General features: G+C 39.7%; 1 protein-coding gene across 6 annotated transcripts in view; it reads left to right on the plus strand.

The window, feature by feature from the left end:
• ENPP2 (ectonucleotide pyrophosphatase/phosphodiesterase 2) overlaps window positions 1–16287 on the plus strand; it is a 69558-nt gene that overhangs the window by 25024 nt on the left and 28247 nt on the right. For all 6 annotated transcript variants that reach the window (XM_061447815.1, XM_061447813.1, XM_061447809.1 and 3 more), the window contains exons 6-11: window positions 1009–1106; window positions 1928–2007; window positions 3190–3309; window positions 12631–12686; window positions 14900–14965; window positions 15699–15771. In XM_061447815.1, coding sequence (XP_061303799.1) covers window positions 1009–1106; window positions 1928–2007; window positions 3190–3309; window positions 12631–12686; window positions 14900–14965; window positions 15699–15771 — 493 coding nt within the window. The remainder of the gene's footprint in view (window positions 1–1008; window positions 1107–1927; window positions 2008–3189; window positions 3310–12630; window positions 12687–14899; window positions 14966–15698; window positions 15772–16287) is intronic.

Here is a 16287-nt window from a genome sequence, read left to right on the forward strand (position 1 = left end):
GTAACACGTATGCTTTGAGCTGCTAGATGAGAAATGGTGGGCTTGAACTCTCGGTCTTTGATCACCTGCTGATGGGTTTGCCTCCTTCATTTGCCATGTAAGGAAGGTAGCCAAACTCTATTTGTTTTCCTCTAACCTAACCAAAAGGTTTAGGGTTTTTTGGCTGCAATAAAATGCAGGTTGGTCCATATGTGAACATAGTTCAGGCCATTTTTTTAAATTTAATTTTGTATTAATGTTCCTAAATGAAAGGATTTCTAAATTGCAGTGGAGTACAGGATTGACTGAATGAGGTATTTGAGCACATGGCCAACACTGAGAAAGTAAGCACTTCAGGAACCAGGTGGCTCACTGTTAGCCTTAGAGGTAAGCATCTGGTCAGGTGCTGCAAAGTCTGTGCTATTAAGAAGATAGTTTGGAGGAGATAGGAGTGCCTGCTTCTCCTGGTGACAGTGATGAGTGCTTACCCCAACAGCAGGTTTCCAGCACCCATTGCTGCCCACTTAGGGTCAACTCCCAGTAGCAGTACTAAATAAAAATGTAATTAAATAACATGAAATACTGTTATCTTTATTATGTGAGAATGGGCTCTGCCTCAAGAGCTCCCTCAAAATGCCACACAGGCTTTTGTCTGTGAAGGGAGACCAGCTGTCACAAGCCATGTGGTTTTTAACTACAGATTGTATGCTAGGGTGGGTACTCATGCATACTATTTTTCTTTGTTCTCCTTGTCCTTCTATAAACACTTGCCTTTTGGGGCTAAATGCTTTTAGCTGCTCAGGGAAGTTGTCTTTTATGTTGGAGTTCAGCCCTTTCACTGACTGTCAGTGAACAATGGATGTTACTAAGTGTGAAGATTATAGATTTGTGCTGGTCTGTTAAGTAAGCAAAATAATTATAGGCATATATCATATGTAGTAGCTGTAGATTCTCTGGAGTCTTAGTGAGCAAGTGGAAATAAAATCACTTTGTAATGCTGTATTACACTCCTGCCGCTTTTGCTTTTAGCTTTGTTCGTCCCCCTTTGATCATCTTCTCTGTTGATGGTTTCCGTGCATCATATATGAAGAAAGGGAACAAGGTCATGCCCAATATTGAAAAACTCAGTGAGTACATCTGTTTTCTTGCAATAACTGAAAGACAATCTCTTGCAGCCCCATTGTTTCCATGGCTTATTGAGCAACAGACGTAAGTGTGAGCTGGTGGGTAGAAGGGCTGCAACAAATGCAGGGCTCCTCTGACTGAAAAAGATTAAGTCTTTTCTTTTTCCCATGAAATGGCAGAAAAGTCTGTTTTGGTTTAGATGGCATCAAGTGGTGACTTGAAAAGCACGCTGGCTAAAGGAGCACCCGGCAATCAGGGTGGGGAGAGAGATGCTGCTTTCAGGAATGGTGGTCAGAATCAGTGGCTTTCATGTGGTTTTGTCAGCGAACAAAGCAATCTTCAGTATGTTATGTGTACCATGCACTTATAAGCTAGTTGGGAGGTACCCAAAAAAATTTCCAGTTGATTCAGAAATATTGAAGATAGCCCATTGTGAAACTGCAGCTTTAGTGTATTTATCATTCAAAAGTAGCCTGCATTTTCTCATGTTGTTTTACTTAGCCAGATACTCCCAGTGACTCTGGATTCTGGAAGGAGGTAGCTCAGAAAGTAAAACAGTCTATGGAAATGCAGCTGGTTCCGTAGTCCTCTGTCTGCTTCATTTCAGTTGCTTATTGTGAAGTACAAAGTGCGTATGAGTGGATTTACTACTGGCCCATGGGAAGATCTGCCACTGTTAAGCAGCTGAATGTTCATTTAAATGGGTTAAAATTTAACCAGTTTCTGCAGCATTTTGAGTCCTAGCAAATGACAATTTCTGTTGTTGTTTTCCAAGTCTGAGAGCTCCACTTCCTAATGTTTATATCTGCTATTGAATTTTTAGGATCTTGTGGAACACATTCTCCTTACATGAGACCTGTCTACCCTACAAAAACCTTCCCCAACTTGTACACCCTTGCTACTGTAAGTCCCTGTGAAAGACTTTTTGATGATAAAATGTTGCACTGCAACAGAAATGTAGGTTGTGGGAAGCAAGGTTTTGTTTTATTTAATAAAACTGCTTCACTGTCCATCCTTTTCAGTCCTCAGTTAAGTATTTTCTTCATCATTTTGCTGTTCTGAGATAATGTATCTCACCATTATACACTGTGCCACAGCTTTTGTGTGCTTTCTAATGCCTGCTTTTGCAGTTATTTGTACTGCTGTGTAATTACAGGTTGAAGTTTTTGTGGTTTTTTTTTTGGGGGGGGTGAGGGGGAAAAACCACCCTGAAACCCTACCCAGAATACAAACAGCAGTTGTTCCTTCACTGGGGTAGCTGAACTCAGTGGGGCTGATTTAGCAGCTGACTTACAGTTTACAGTTGCTGAGTGTGTTGGATGCTGCGCTGGCCCTGCAGTACAGCAAGCCATCCCTTCTGCACTCCGGTGCCAGCCTGTCCTCATGCTGGCATGCAAATGTTCCCATGTGACAGGACTCCTAAAACTGGGATGAGGGACTTCCTACCTGCAGTTGCATGTTTTTTCTCCTTCCTTTCTTTCCTGCAGCCTCTGCACAAATGTTAAATGGGAAAAGAGGGGATGGAGAAACAAATAGCTGGGGATGGGAGAGGGCCAGGAGAAAGGGAGAAGAGCAGAAATTTCTTACATTGCCTTTAGTGATGGACAAATTGCTCTGTGGCTTTGGTTGCCTTGCCTTTTTTGTTTTTTTTTAATTCTTGGAAATAATTTATCTCACAGAGGCTCTGGTGAAGATAAAACATTATAAGATGGAAATGCTAAGTGTTACTCTTGCAACCAGAGAATGAATTACAGTTTCCAGAGAGGGAACTGAAAGTCCAAATCAATCTTTTCATAAAATTTTGCTTACTTTAGATGGCCTCAAACTAACTTTTAACCAGTGTGAAAATACTTTGAAGTATCAAGTAACAGGAGTTTTTATGCTTTTTAGCACCATTCAATCATGTCCTACTGCTTTCGTTACTACAACCAGTTTTAAATGTGCTTATCTTAAAGTTAAAACTTTTTCTGGTGTGCAGTTACAAAGATACCTATTTTACAATAATTCAGTGGTCTTTGCAGATAGCTGTGGAGAACTGGATTTGCGTGCATTAGGGTTTTACTAATAAGTGTACTTCTCACAAAGGGACTCTATCCTGAATCACATGGAATCGTTGGCAATTCGATGTATGACCCAGTGTTTGATGCCAGCTTCAGTCTTCGAGGGCGAGAGAAATTCAATCACAGATGGTGGGGAGGTCAACCAGTAAGTTTCAGATTCCCTTCTCCTCCTCTCCTCCTCCCTCTCCTCCCCTCCCCCTGTGCTGTGGAACACAGCCAATAATAATAATTAAAAAAATACATCTGTGAACAATTTGTACCTAATCTCCCCCCTGGCTGGCCCTGTGTCTGTTAATTTAACCTCATGTTTTGAGTTGGCTTTTGCTTTTCAGAATAATAAAGCCATTGACTATGGAAAGGTGCTTGCATTGATACGTATAAATTAGATGTGGCTAGGAAAAAACCCTCACTTTGGGCAGCAGTTTAACACTGTATTTTCGTCACAGTGGCATAATGTTTCCTTTTCATTGTGGGTTTCTCAGGTTTTCATCCTTGTAATGTCCTTGTGGCAGTATTAATGTTCTGTCAGCACACTGTGGCACAACTTCATAATTAAGTCCACAAGCGATTGCTGTTACCTGACTTGCTGCAGAGGCTGTAGAAGTTTGAATTAATTTCTGCTTTGAGCATAGCAGCAGTGGCTGAACCAGGTCCTCTTGGTCTTGGACTTGGTGTTTTCTCTAGCTCTGATTCCTTATTCTGGGCATAGAAACATCCTCCTTCAAAATATTCCTTATTAGTACAGCTAAGAGTCCCCTTGCTTCAGCTGCTCTTTTCCTCTATTATTGCATGCTGTGGTGGCTTGCTTTGCCAACAAAAGTGGGTTTAAATTAAACTAACAAGTTTTACGTGCAAGCCACCATGGTGCAGGCACACATCATTGCACTGATTGCTTACAGAACTGTCGTTTAGCAGCTTCTTGATCAGCTAAACCGACAAAAGAGTGAGGTGACAGAGCAGGGAAATTGGAAGGGGTTTAGGAACACCATCATCTGTCACTGCTGTTTGCTGATGTGATAAGTGTTATCCCCCGAATCCCCTAAAACAGAAATATCCCAGGAGACTAAAGGAAGTTACTCAGATGATTTTAGGCTTAACAAGTGTGTGTGTTATTTGTCTGCATGTGGTTTTAGTCCACAACAAATGTGAGACAAGGCAATTTCAAGCTGCAGGCAGATGTGACAGGCAGATGTGTATGGCTGTAGCTGAGCCAAAATGAGGTATTTTTTTTCCCTCATAAAATTTGTCAGCCTAACACTAAGCATAGACACTCCCTTGCCCAGCTATGACCTGGGTTAGCTTTAAGCACGGCTTGTGTCAAGAGGAGTAGTCAAGGAACCTTACTAGCTATTATCCTCCTAGATGCGAGCAAAGAAACAGGATCAAAACTAGCAGCAGTGAAAAGGTGGCAGTGGGTTGCTTCACCTCAGCTACAGCTGGAGCCACACAGCTAACAAATCATTCCTGCTGCATTCAGGCAGCAAGCTCACAGACAATCTCATGGTTCAACTGCTGTGTGACAACTTGTTAAACAGCTGTAATTTAATTATACATTGCATATTTAATTGTGCATCTTAATCACAATTCGGTAAGAGTTAGAGGGGAAGTAACTGTTTGGGACCATACAAATGTATCTATTTTTAAACTGTGATATTTATACCAGTCAAAGTCTATAAATACTTCACACCTGCTGTGTTGAGTGGGGAATACAAGTAATTCCCACACATGTCCATTAAAAAGTTATGCTGCTCCAGCAAAAAGAAGTTTTTCTGGACTGTAAGCAAGGGTCATGAAAAATGACAGCTGAGAAGTGTTCAAGAAAGTTACACAACAGTGGATGACCATATGTTGGATGAAATCCTCAGAGGACAGGGAGTGCGTTGCTTAAACAAGTATGGACAATAAAATCAACCACCTGATCCGAGCAAGTGTTAAATAGGAAAAATATGCAAGCAATAAACTGGAAATGCCTTTGGGAAACGAGAAATATGCATAGGGGAAGAGCTGTAATTTAATCCTAAGCATTTAATATGAGGGCAACCAGTAAGTTGGGCAAACCTGACTGAGTGGCTGTAGTGGTTGGGTGAGGAGCTGGTAGATCTCCAGAAACCTGATACACATGGACCCTGCACATAGAAGAATTGCACATATGATGAGTGAATTTCAGAATTTTATAAGAGGAAAAAATTATCTCCATCTATACATGGGTTAGATACAGTCTGTTCTAGCTATCTATAATTTTCTCTAACTATCACATTGACATAGACTGCCAAAAATAGCTAGGTATTGAAAGACAAGACAGTAAAACTAAGGGGAGAGGAAGGAAAACCTTTTCTGCATATCACGGAAGTCTTAGAATCATAGAATCATAGAATAGTTAGGGTTGGAAAGGACCTTAAGATCATCCAGTTCCAACTCCCCTGCCACGGGCAGGGACACCTCACACTAAACCATATCACCCAAGGCTCTGTCCAACCTGGTCTTGAACACTGCCAGGGATGGAGCATTCACAGCTTCCCTGGGCAACCCATTCCAGTGCCTCACCACCCTAACAGGAAAGAACTTCTTCCTTATATTCAATCTAAACTTCCCCTGTTTAAGTTTTAACCTGTTACCCCTTGTCCTATCACTACAGTCTCTAATGAAGAGTCCCTCCCCAGCATCCCTATAGGCCCCCTTCAGATACTGGAAGGCTGCTATGAGGTCTCCACACAGCCTTCCCTTCTCCAGGCTGAACAGCCCCAACTTTCTCAGCCTGTCTTCATACGGGAGGTGCTCCAGTCCCCTGATCATCCTCATGGCCCTTCTCTGGACTTGTTCCAACAGTTCCATGTCCTTTTTATGCTGAGGACACCAGAACTGCACACAATACTCTGTGAGGTCTCACGAGAGCAGAGTAAAGGGGCAGGATCACCCCCTTTGACCTGCTGGTCACGCTCCTTTTGATGCAGCCCAGGATACGGTTGGCTTTCTGGGCTGCAAGCACGCATTGAAACCGGCTCGTGTTCATTTTCTCATCGACCAACACCCACTTTACTGTCATAGCACATCCATCTGGTTCTTTGTAGGTCTTGGGTCTCAAACTAGAGTACTCAAACAACTGCAGAGTGGTACTTTGTTTGCACACAATTGGGAACTATTATTTTTCTTCCCAGGAAGGCATAAAAAGTGTCTGAAACCCCCAGCCTCATATTATGGCTGAAACTGCCTAGAAGAGAATGTCATTTAATGCTGATAATTTCTGAAGTACTTGCTCCTGGAAACTGGTCTATTGTATCTGGCTTTATTAAAATGTGGAAGGTTCAGTGGGATTTGAAAGATGAGTAGCTGAATGTTTCTACAGCAGGAATTATGTGAAATTAATTTTGAGAGCATTAGGAAAAGAAAGGGGAAGAAGGTAGTTTGGAAGTATTTCAAGGTGCTGTAGCTGGCTGTGGGACTTCATGAAATCCAATCTTTCTGATTCAGCATACAACCTTGATTTATTATACAAGCTTAAAACCACCTTGTTTTCAAAACAAAAGTGTTTGACAAGAAACAGCTGCAAAACCACTCCTTTCACAGCATCTCACAGAAATAGTCAGCATCAGGGCCCATGGTCCCAGAGGGGAAACTAAGTTTACTGCTCATTTTTCATGACACTGAGGCTCTCTTTGCTCATCCCAAGTAATTTCATGCACTAAATTAGGCCTCAGCTGCCTTTGGCTTCTGTTAAGCAGTACTTTTCCATATCATGGTTTGATGTTGCAAACTTAAGCTTATACTACAGAAAATATATTGCTTTTCTTTGGTGATCTTTCATAATCCGTAGAAATCTATTGGCCTTCCCAAGGTCAGAAGATCACAGAATTGTAGAACTGTGGGTCTGTGGTTAATGGGGAGAGACCTTCATTCAGAAAGTAATCCAGCTTGGACCCGAGTTTGGCTCTGATGATGACTCTCTCTTCAGCAATATCTTAATTATGAAAGTATTGAAGCTTGTTTATGGCACCTTGTAGAAGGCTTTATTTTCACTATGAACCTTTTAAAGAGAATACAACCTTCATCATTGTTACACAGCTTAACTGAGTATTCCTGATTTTATCTAAATTTCACATTCTATATCAGTTGTTGGATAAAACCATTTTTCTCACTTGTTGGTTTGAATTCTGTTAGTTTTTAAGTATCTAAAGATTACAGAAAGAACTTCTTATTTTAATTTTCTTACTTATTCAGCCTGAGCATTGGCAGCATAGCTGCATCTGAGGAGACCAAATTTTGGGCTCAGCTTTGCAGAAAGCTGTCATCTGCCTTTTTGTCCGGAACACATTTTGCAATCACTTTGGTGGAGACATAAAAAGAGGCATGTCTATAATTGTCTTTTTAGAAGCATTTCTTTTTATACAGCTTGATCCATAAACAAGTAACAGGGCTCTCTGAGTCTGTCTAATTACTTTTGAATCATAGAATGGTCATGGTTGGAAGTTCTAGTTCCAATTCTAATTTCATCTAGTTCTAATTCCATTTAGTTTCAACAATCATTTGTGTCTTGTTAAAGAGTAAGGAGTATTGAAGGTGCTACTCCATGTTTTACCTTGTTGGGAAGACAAATTGCAAACAGTGCAGGAGTAGAACAGTGGTGGCACCACCCTTGTATTAATTCTCCATGCTTGCACCAGTCTTGGAGATGTTTTTTCTCCTGGAAAATGCTGTGATTTCCCCTTTACCACTTTTGCCTGGATGTGGAAAGGATTTCCTGTTCATGGATTACTAACTCTTGTATGTGTTTCCCCTGCTTCTGACATGAGCCTCCTTCCCTGGTTGGTCAGCAGGTTTGTGTAACTTGGCCCAAGGGCCAGACTTCAGAGCTGCCCCTCCCATCAGCCTTGACCTGAGATGTGCTGCTGCCAGTCCTATCATAATGCAACAAATACAGGGCAGCCTCTGCAAAGTTATGGGCTCTTATTTATTCATAGAGGATTAAAAGTAGGGAGATGCCCTACTTCCTATGCAGGCTTTCAAAGAATTCATCAGCTACCTCAAATAATTTTGTATGTAGTATCTGTGAAAATGTGTCTAGCAGTCAGAAGAAGGGAAAACTTGGGGCTTCCATGTTCCATATGGCATTGCCTCTTAAACTATTGCTTAGCCTGTCTATTTTTATCCACAAATGAGGGAGAAAAACTGTAGTCATTCAACATATAGGATATAAAAATTACTAATTCAATGTATAGGATGTTTCATAGACATCTAGAAAAACATGTATATTATTTCCTGTGACATTTGCCAGTGTACTAGGTTTGAATCTGTAGTTCCATAATTTAACAGGTCTGTATTATAAAAATTAGATATTCTCTAATTCCTATGGCATGATATGAAGACAGAATGGTTAATCTTTAAATCTTTTAATATTTATTCCCCTCCTCTCTGCTCAAGCAAATTAATTCAGAAATACGGCCTTTATATAGTTTGTAATACAATAAGATTTGTTCCATATGCAAAGCAGGGGTGCATGTCTGACATAGTTAAACAGCTGACTCTAAGATTCTAATGTATTAACAGTTAAAACCAACGTATTTACATACAGCAAATAAATTACATAAGCTCACAAATGGTACTGACCTCGCAACACCTAAGACAGCAGACTTTATAAGTGACCTGAACTGATGTGACCAGCCACATAGCATATGTAATGTATTGCAGTTACATGCTGCGTACTGGAACATCTAGAATTAATCAACTTTAAGACTGTGACTAACCAACAGAGAGGAAATGGAACCAGAACTCCTATTCCCATCTTAATTTCAATTGGTTTGGATGGGCAAGGTTGAGTGAGCATTGGATAACTTAATTTTCTGTACATTGACTGACAGCATAGAGCCATGTTAGCCTGTGAGAGGCATAACTTGACTTGAAAGACAATGAATTTAATTTAGACAGTGAGAGATGTTCACTGGTGATTAGGCTGCAGTAACAGTTTGCCAGGCTTTTCTGGTGGACTTACTATCTCATAGCTGAGGGTAATAAAGAAACTTATGTGCTCCTATGAGCTGCTCCAGTTTGTTGTCTAATTTTACCTAGCCAGTAAAGGGCCTGGCTGATCACGGACACTTCTGGGAGATTGCTACCATTAGATTCATCAGCAGTAACTGTCACAACTATAAAACACACTGAAAAGTTGATTTAAAGCTTGTTCAATGCTGATAGAAATTCCTCCATCTACAAGACTGCTGCTAATCTGCATGCTCAAAGACATCTCTGCAAATGTATAGCTGTAAGTAGGAGCCTTAGGTAAGATGTTGAATACTGTTGAGTTTTCTTATTTTAATTTCAAATAAACCAAAGGCTTCACCTCTTTAAAAAAAAAAAAAAAGTAAGAGGGAGGCCCAGTAGTATTTTGTTATAACCTTGAGTTGAATCAGGCTTTGCCTGGCAATGTCAGGATGAAGTCATTCAGACTCACTGCTCAGGTGTTATGGTCAGATAGTGGCCTTTTGATTTGCTGGCCTTTGACTTCAACAGAACATTGTCTTTGCTGTTGAGTTTTTTTCAAGTGCAACAAACGTGCCCCTATCCAAATAGCTAATGCCGATGTAAATGCCTGCATTCCTGAGGTGAAATACTGAGGAGCAGGGAGGGTACAGTTTTCCTGTCTGAAGCCATCCCTGGATGCCTTTGGACTGTCCTTACTGCTTACTTAAGCTTGCACAACTAGGAATGGTCTCCATTTACTTGCATTGCTCCTGCTTCAGAAAAGTGTTCAGTGCTGTTTCCACATGGCATTCATAAAGCACGCTCTATGCTCAAAAGGAATAAAACCCACCTAACACCTTCTTGCATGCATGCTGGGTACACCTTGGCAATGTAGGTAGGGCCTGATCATTCATCTGTCAAGATGACTGGCGTTTTACTTGCTTGGCCAGAGGGAGGGTGTCTTTTGGTACGTGTATAAAATTGTTGCCTAAAATAGACAGAGTCACATGTAATTTGGGCAGTGCTAACAGTGAGGAGCAGCACAGGACAGCTTCAGCTGCTAAGGGTGGAACTTAGCTGGTGTGACTTGGCCAAAGAGGCAGCCTGGACCACTTGGACCTGTGCAGGGCAAAACAATAGAAAGTCAAACTAGAGTTAACATATGGTAAAATCCAAATGCTGAATTCCCTGGACTCAGTTTGTTGATACCTTCCCAAAGATATCTGCAAAATGATTTAAACTCTGCAGGAACACAAACACTTTCAAAGAAAAAGAAATCTGCTGCAGCTCTGTAGGAACAATGGTTTTCCAAGTACTGCAAGACCAAAGAGCATAACAGCAGTGGAGCTGGCACTCCTCATACTGAATTTGTATTTGACTTCTTTGCCATAGTGGGGTTCTACTCTAGGAATAAGTCAGCAATGCAAAGGAAAATGTAATTGATTAAAGTATGGGCCTTTTTTCACCTGGAAAGTCCATGAACTACTAAGGAATATGGAATAGCTCCTGCCCTAGTTAGACACAGGGTGCAGGCTGAAGGTATATAACCTGTGCTGATTTATATGACACAAATGAGCTTGTGGATGCATCCTTGAATTACATCTCTGACTGCAGCATACAGGCTCAGTGACATGATAAGTGGATTGTAGGCACACTTCCTCATCTCTCCTGTTCACCTGCTTCCTTCTGCCCTATCCCATAAGGAGTAATATTCTGTGAGCACTTGAAGACAATATCCCTGTTATTCAACAATTCAAAACCAAATTCCAATATAAATGCAAAGTCATCTTAAAATTTTTTTACAGTAGATACTTTGCAGTCACATCATCTTGTGGTCATTGTCACCATGCAAACCCCAGTGCTGGTGGAAGGCTGAGGCTGAAAAGGCTGGGGGAGGTACATGAGGGACTCCTCATTTGGTGGCAGATTGAGCATAGATTAATATGAACCAACCTTGAAATCAGACTCTCGAGGAGAAGCACTTGAAAACAGAAGGATGGACTGCATATCTGTGGCCATTTTGCTCCTGCTGCATTTGGTAAACCAACGTTTCTATAGAGCTAACATGGATGTATTTTTGTCTGAAAAAGGGGATACATTGCTAAAAAGTTAGAATACAATAAAAACAAAAGATCTTTTATAGCTGTGATTTTAATTTAACTGGATTGAGTCCAGTAACATTTTGAAGAGTAGAAGATGAGAGATCAGTTAAAGGGTGTGACCAGGGCACTGGAAAGGCAAAGATAACCAATTTTCCCATAAATAACATAATATCCAATTTTAATTACTGTTAACTATAGCTTCAGTGTGCAAATGATCTTCCATTAGACTGTGCCAAACTTATTTAATTAAGACTGATGCATGAATAGTTCAGGCATGACATTTGAGGAGTCCATGCCCAGATGACAGTTTATAAGTGCCTCTTTGAGCAAGGTAGAGGAATCTATTTTCAGAAAGTTGATATAAAATAAACCAAAGATTTTGCAGTTATGAAGTAAGGGAACTACACTTTGGTGTAACTGCTTATGAAACGGATAAGTATGCATAAGTAGTGGGAAGAAATAATCCAGTTGTACACATGATGCTGGCCTTTAAGCCATTACCACTTTTGAGGTGAGTTTTGAGATAATTTGGATAGCTCCTTGCTAGAAAAATTTAGTTCTGTAGGGTTACTCATGCTTGAAAGTAATAAATAGAGGAGAGTATCATGACTGTTGTACAGAAGTGGGAAGAGAAAGGATTAATAGCCTGTTTTCAAAGTATGAGAACAGTACCCTAATCCCAGAGATACTGGCATGTTGAAACCAAACAAAACCAAAAATACACTGATGCAGTGTGCGAATACAGTGTGGAACTTTCTGCTCCAAACTGATTTGTAGGCAGAAAAATACATGGGATCTGAAGGACTGAAAAAAGGATTTGAAAAATTAATGGAGATTTTTTCCATCATTTCCATCAAGCACTTGGGATGAGCTCAAAATTAAACATCTATGGAGGAAGGTGTCCCTCATTGCTTTCTTTATAGCCTTGCTCACTCATCTGTTCCCTTTTTTTGTGTTCTTTTTTCTAACACGTTTTCTGTTGATGGCTGCTTGTGGTAGAATATCGGGAAAGAGGCACATTTTTGCAAGCACTGCTTAGTGTTAAGCTGTGTTCCTTCCTGCAGAGTATCCTCCAACACCTGAGTCTTAAAAAGCTCAGGGGAGTAATGACTTACTTTTGAAAATCAAATAGAATACTGGAGAAATCCCTGGCCATGGATCGTAATGCTTTGTATTAAAAGCAACACAGAGTTTTAGGGGTGAAAGTCCACAGCACAGTGGCTGATCCACCAATACAGAACTTACATAGGTTTGTCACTCCACGTGTTTGAACTGGGGACACAGGCTGAAAACTGCAATTTTCACTTCTAGGCTCAGGGTAGAAGAATGTGTGTTGAAAACATTTCCTTTTGATTTCAGAGGGTAATTAAAGATCTGAACACATTCTAATCCTCTTATATTTTCCTCATTAGATTTGGATTACTGCAGCCAAGCAAGGGGTGAAAGCTGGCACGTTCTTCTGGTCTGTGTAAGTGCACCCTGTTTTCTGGAGATTTGTAACTAATAATTCAGAATTAATCTGATACAAGGGTTTATTAAGTCATTTTTCTTAATCTAAGCATTTGTCAGCTTGGAGACCATATCTGTAAGCCTCCCTTGTTTCATTTGTGCAATGTTTCTGATGCTACAGTTTGCTGCTTGAAGTTCATACACTGTTTTTTAGCAGTTGTTTGAAGAATAGATGTGTGAATATGTAATAAATTACTTTCATTACATGGTGTGTTATTTCACATCGTTAGTATTGCTAGTAATGTTTCCTAGTCCTTTGAGTGTTTGTGGAAGACTCTTTTATTGTCCTCTTATGTCATCTGACATCAACAGCCTAATTGACTCAAAGCCTGACTCATTCAGTTTACAATCCAGTCTGACCTTTGAGTAAGATATCCAATTTCCCTTTCCTAAAAGACAGCCTTGAGGATTTTTGCTGTCTATTCTTTTGTTTAATGGTTCCAAATTATTTTCCCTTGTCCCAGCTAACATATCTTTCTAACCAAACATATCTTTCCAACCAAGCAATTAATAAATTTTGATAATTTCTGAGTTCTGAGGAATTTGTATGGGTCAGTCTCTCTATTTCATTTTAATGGAAGGATTGGAGGAGCAATGAAAATGAGCAGACCGTCAAGGCTGAAGTACTAAAGGAGTTTTGCCTATTTTTTTGTGATTCCATTCGGAATAATGCTCTTTGCTACTCTAAATATCATTTGGCATACGGAAGGAATAAAATAAAATATATTGTGTATGAGCCTAATGGTAGGTTTAGGCTTGCAGGATGGTTATCTGACAGAGCTCCAGTCTGGTGCTCTACAAAACAAAGAAATTAATGTGATTCCTAAGCTCTAGAACTACATAGTCACCATAAACACCCTGGCCAATAAATGCTTGGGGATATAAAATGTTACGGAAGGCAACCGAGGATATGTCATGTGAATGGCAATAATACGAGAGCAAGACAGCCACTTCAGGTACAAATGAGATAGGTGAATGTATATGTCTTAAAACTTTATTTTTTAATTTGAGACACAGAATGATTTTTTGGAGAGTTTCAGGCAAACTATTTTTTTTTTGGAAAAGAGAAGCGTTAAAACCATCTTAGTCCCAAATTAGTTAATTGAAACAATGGCTTTTTTCTTAGTACACAATTAATACAAATTTTAAGCTGGGCAATACCCAAGATGATTGTTCTGCTTTACGATATTGCCTTGTTTGCAAATTTTAGTGCAAATTCTCATTTTTATAGCTGTTTTACAACCTAAAGTTTTCCCTGTAGTTAGAGACTGAGGACCACTGCTGCTCTACATGGCATTAAAAATGAACTCATTTTAAAATGGCTGTTGGCATTTTTATTTCTCTGTCAGATGTTTCCAAAGAGTGCTTAATTCAATTCAGCACGGTGAATCCAAGACGGTTGTATTTGATTCCTGCCCAATTAATCTGATGGAATCTGGACTGACTATGCTACTGTATTAAAATAGCTGCATGGTCACTGACCAGCAGAGCTTTCCTAGGATGAGGTATTTAACAGCTGTTTATAAGGTTAGTCCTTTGCATAGCATAAACTTGGCCTCTGCAGCCAAGTGAAAAGTCTCGGGACACAAACATTGAAATAGGATGAGTCTGTTCTGCAGAGTGAGAAGCCGTCAAAGTTATTGTGCAAGTCACCATGCTGATGGCCTGGTGTATCAGATGGCTTTGTTTTCATTTACACCAGACTAGCCCTCAGTTTGGTTACCATTAACTCTATGGGAACAGCCTTCAGGACCGCCAGAGCAGGATGATAGTTTAAACCTGTACTGATGTGAGAAAATTAATGGTTTTTACTCATGCCAGCTATCCAATGGTAGCACCATTGTACATAAAAAAAAGTCCATCTGGGTTAAAGCTACCAGAATGTTACTCATTTCTATTTAGAACACTTAGATTTACTGCTTTTAGTTCTGACTCCAGTCACAACCTTTGGTCATCTTTCTTTTGGCATATGTGGACATCCAGGAGATCGGAGGTAATTCTATTTGCAAAATAAGAATCAGGATCAAACAAGAAACAAAACACACCATACTAAAAGCAAATAATATTGTTATAATTGTTTTTAATCATGTTAGAATCAGTTCATAGCAAGACTGTGTTGATAGTTTTTGTATTCTATGATAACAAGGTATATTTTTGTATTTTGTGGTCCAGTGTCATCCCCCATGAGCGCAGAATATTAACAATACTGCAGTGGCTAACTCTTCCAGACAATGAAAGGTAATTCACTTATTGGCATCTGCTGTTGGATAACTGCTAGCTTGTCTTCTTCTTAAAAGTAGCTGGAAGAGCAAGGGGAAATTTAGTTCTAAAAATAATTTTTGTCTGTTAAATGATATCCCTGATTTAAGGATTTATTTGGGATTCATGTTTAGTTTTAATCTTTTATTTTAGTCTCAGCTTTTAACCGTCAGTATTTTCATTCTTGTCAATAAATGTGTAGCATGGTTTGAATTTATTTCTTATCAAAAAGCATGTAGTTACATGGATTAACTTAGATTGTCCTTATCCTACTGAGTCTAATATGGTTTAACAACCTTACAGGCTGTGGCAGTTGCAGGACTGGATCCTGAGCAGTGGGAAAATGTTAAGATTTTAATTATGAGTATTTTTTAATATGCAAGTTCCCACGTTACTGGCTTCAAAGCTCAGGCAAGCTGCTGTTGTGATCTCTCCTACAAGACTTAGAAAGAGCATGTGTCCTCAGATGGTACCCCATGTGCCTCCCTGCATGTGTTCTTGGATTTAATAAAACTGTAGAACAACTAATTGCTTAATCGTACCATGGGAACATATGACTGCTAAATGAGTCTATGATTTTGTGATTGAGAAACAGTTCTTTTTCCGTAAAGCCAACTCTCATTGGAAGGTTGACTTGACCTAACAGATCTGAGGTTTTGTTGTTGAAGGAAAGCTATCCTGAACAAGACCTTTCTTTCTTTATTTCTTTCAGGCCTTATGTTTATGCTTTCTACTCTGAGCAACCAGATGCTGCTGGTCATAGATATGGTCCTTTCAACTCAGAGGTTAGTACAGATTTTCTTCTGCAGATAAACCATGTGTCTGAAATACACTTACTTTTTTTCTCCCAATAATTGCCACTGCTCAGGAGTAACAGTTCTAGCAACCTTTTTTCACCCATTTCTGAAATATGTTTCCCCTCTGCCAGAGAGCAAAGTTGTTGTCTAAAGGATTCCTTTCCAACCCTAACGATTCTATGATTCTCTGATTCTATGATTTATCATGTGAGATTCCCTACTGAGAGAAGGAACTGCCCATGCCTTTCAGAAGGCTGTTGCTCTGTGTGATATGATAATGCAAATGGAAACATTTACTTGTCAAAGACAGGAGTATATTTAGGTACAACAGCATAATTTAACTTTCCCCTAAGGATTTATCCTTCTTAAAAGTAATAAAAATATAATGCAGAAAATATTAAGGAAAAATGCAGAGGAGAAAAAGCTTTCTTTGAAGCTGACAGCCTGCAGTAGCCAAAGTAATAATTCCAGTCTGTCATGAACTGTAAAAAGCTGCTATTTCCA

The sequence above is a fragment of the Pezoporus flaviventris genome, unplaced genomic scaffold (assembly GCF_033815535.1).
Source record: "Pezoporus flaviventris isolate CSIRO_AGI_PZ_B2104156 unplaced genomic scaffold, CSIRO_AGI_Pfla_v1 ptg000007l, whole genome shotgun sequence".
NCBI lineage: Eukaryota > Metazoa > Chordata > Aves > Psittaciformes > Psittacidae > Pezoporus > Pezoporus flaviventris.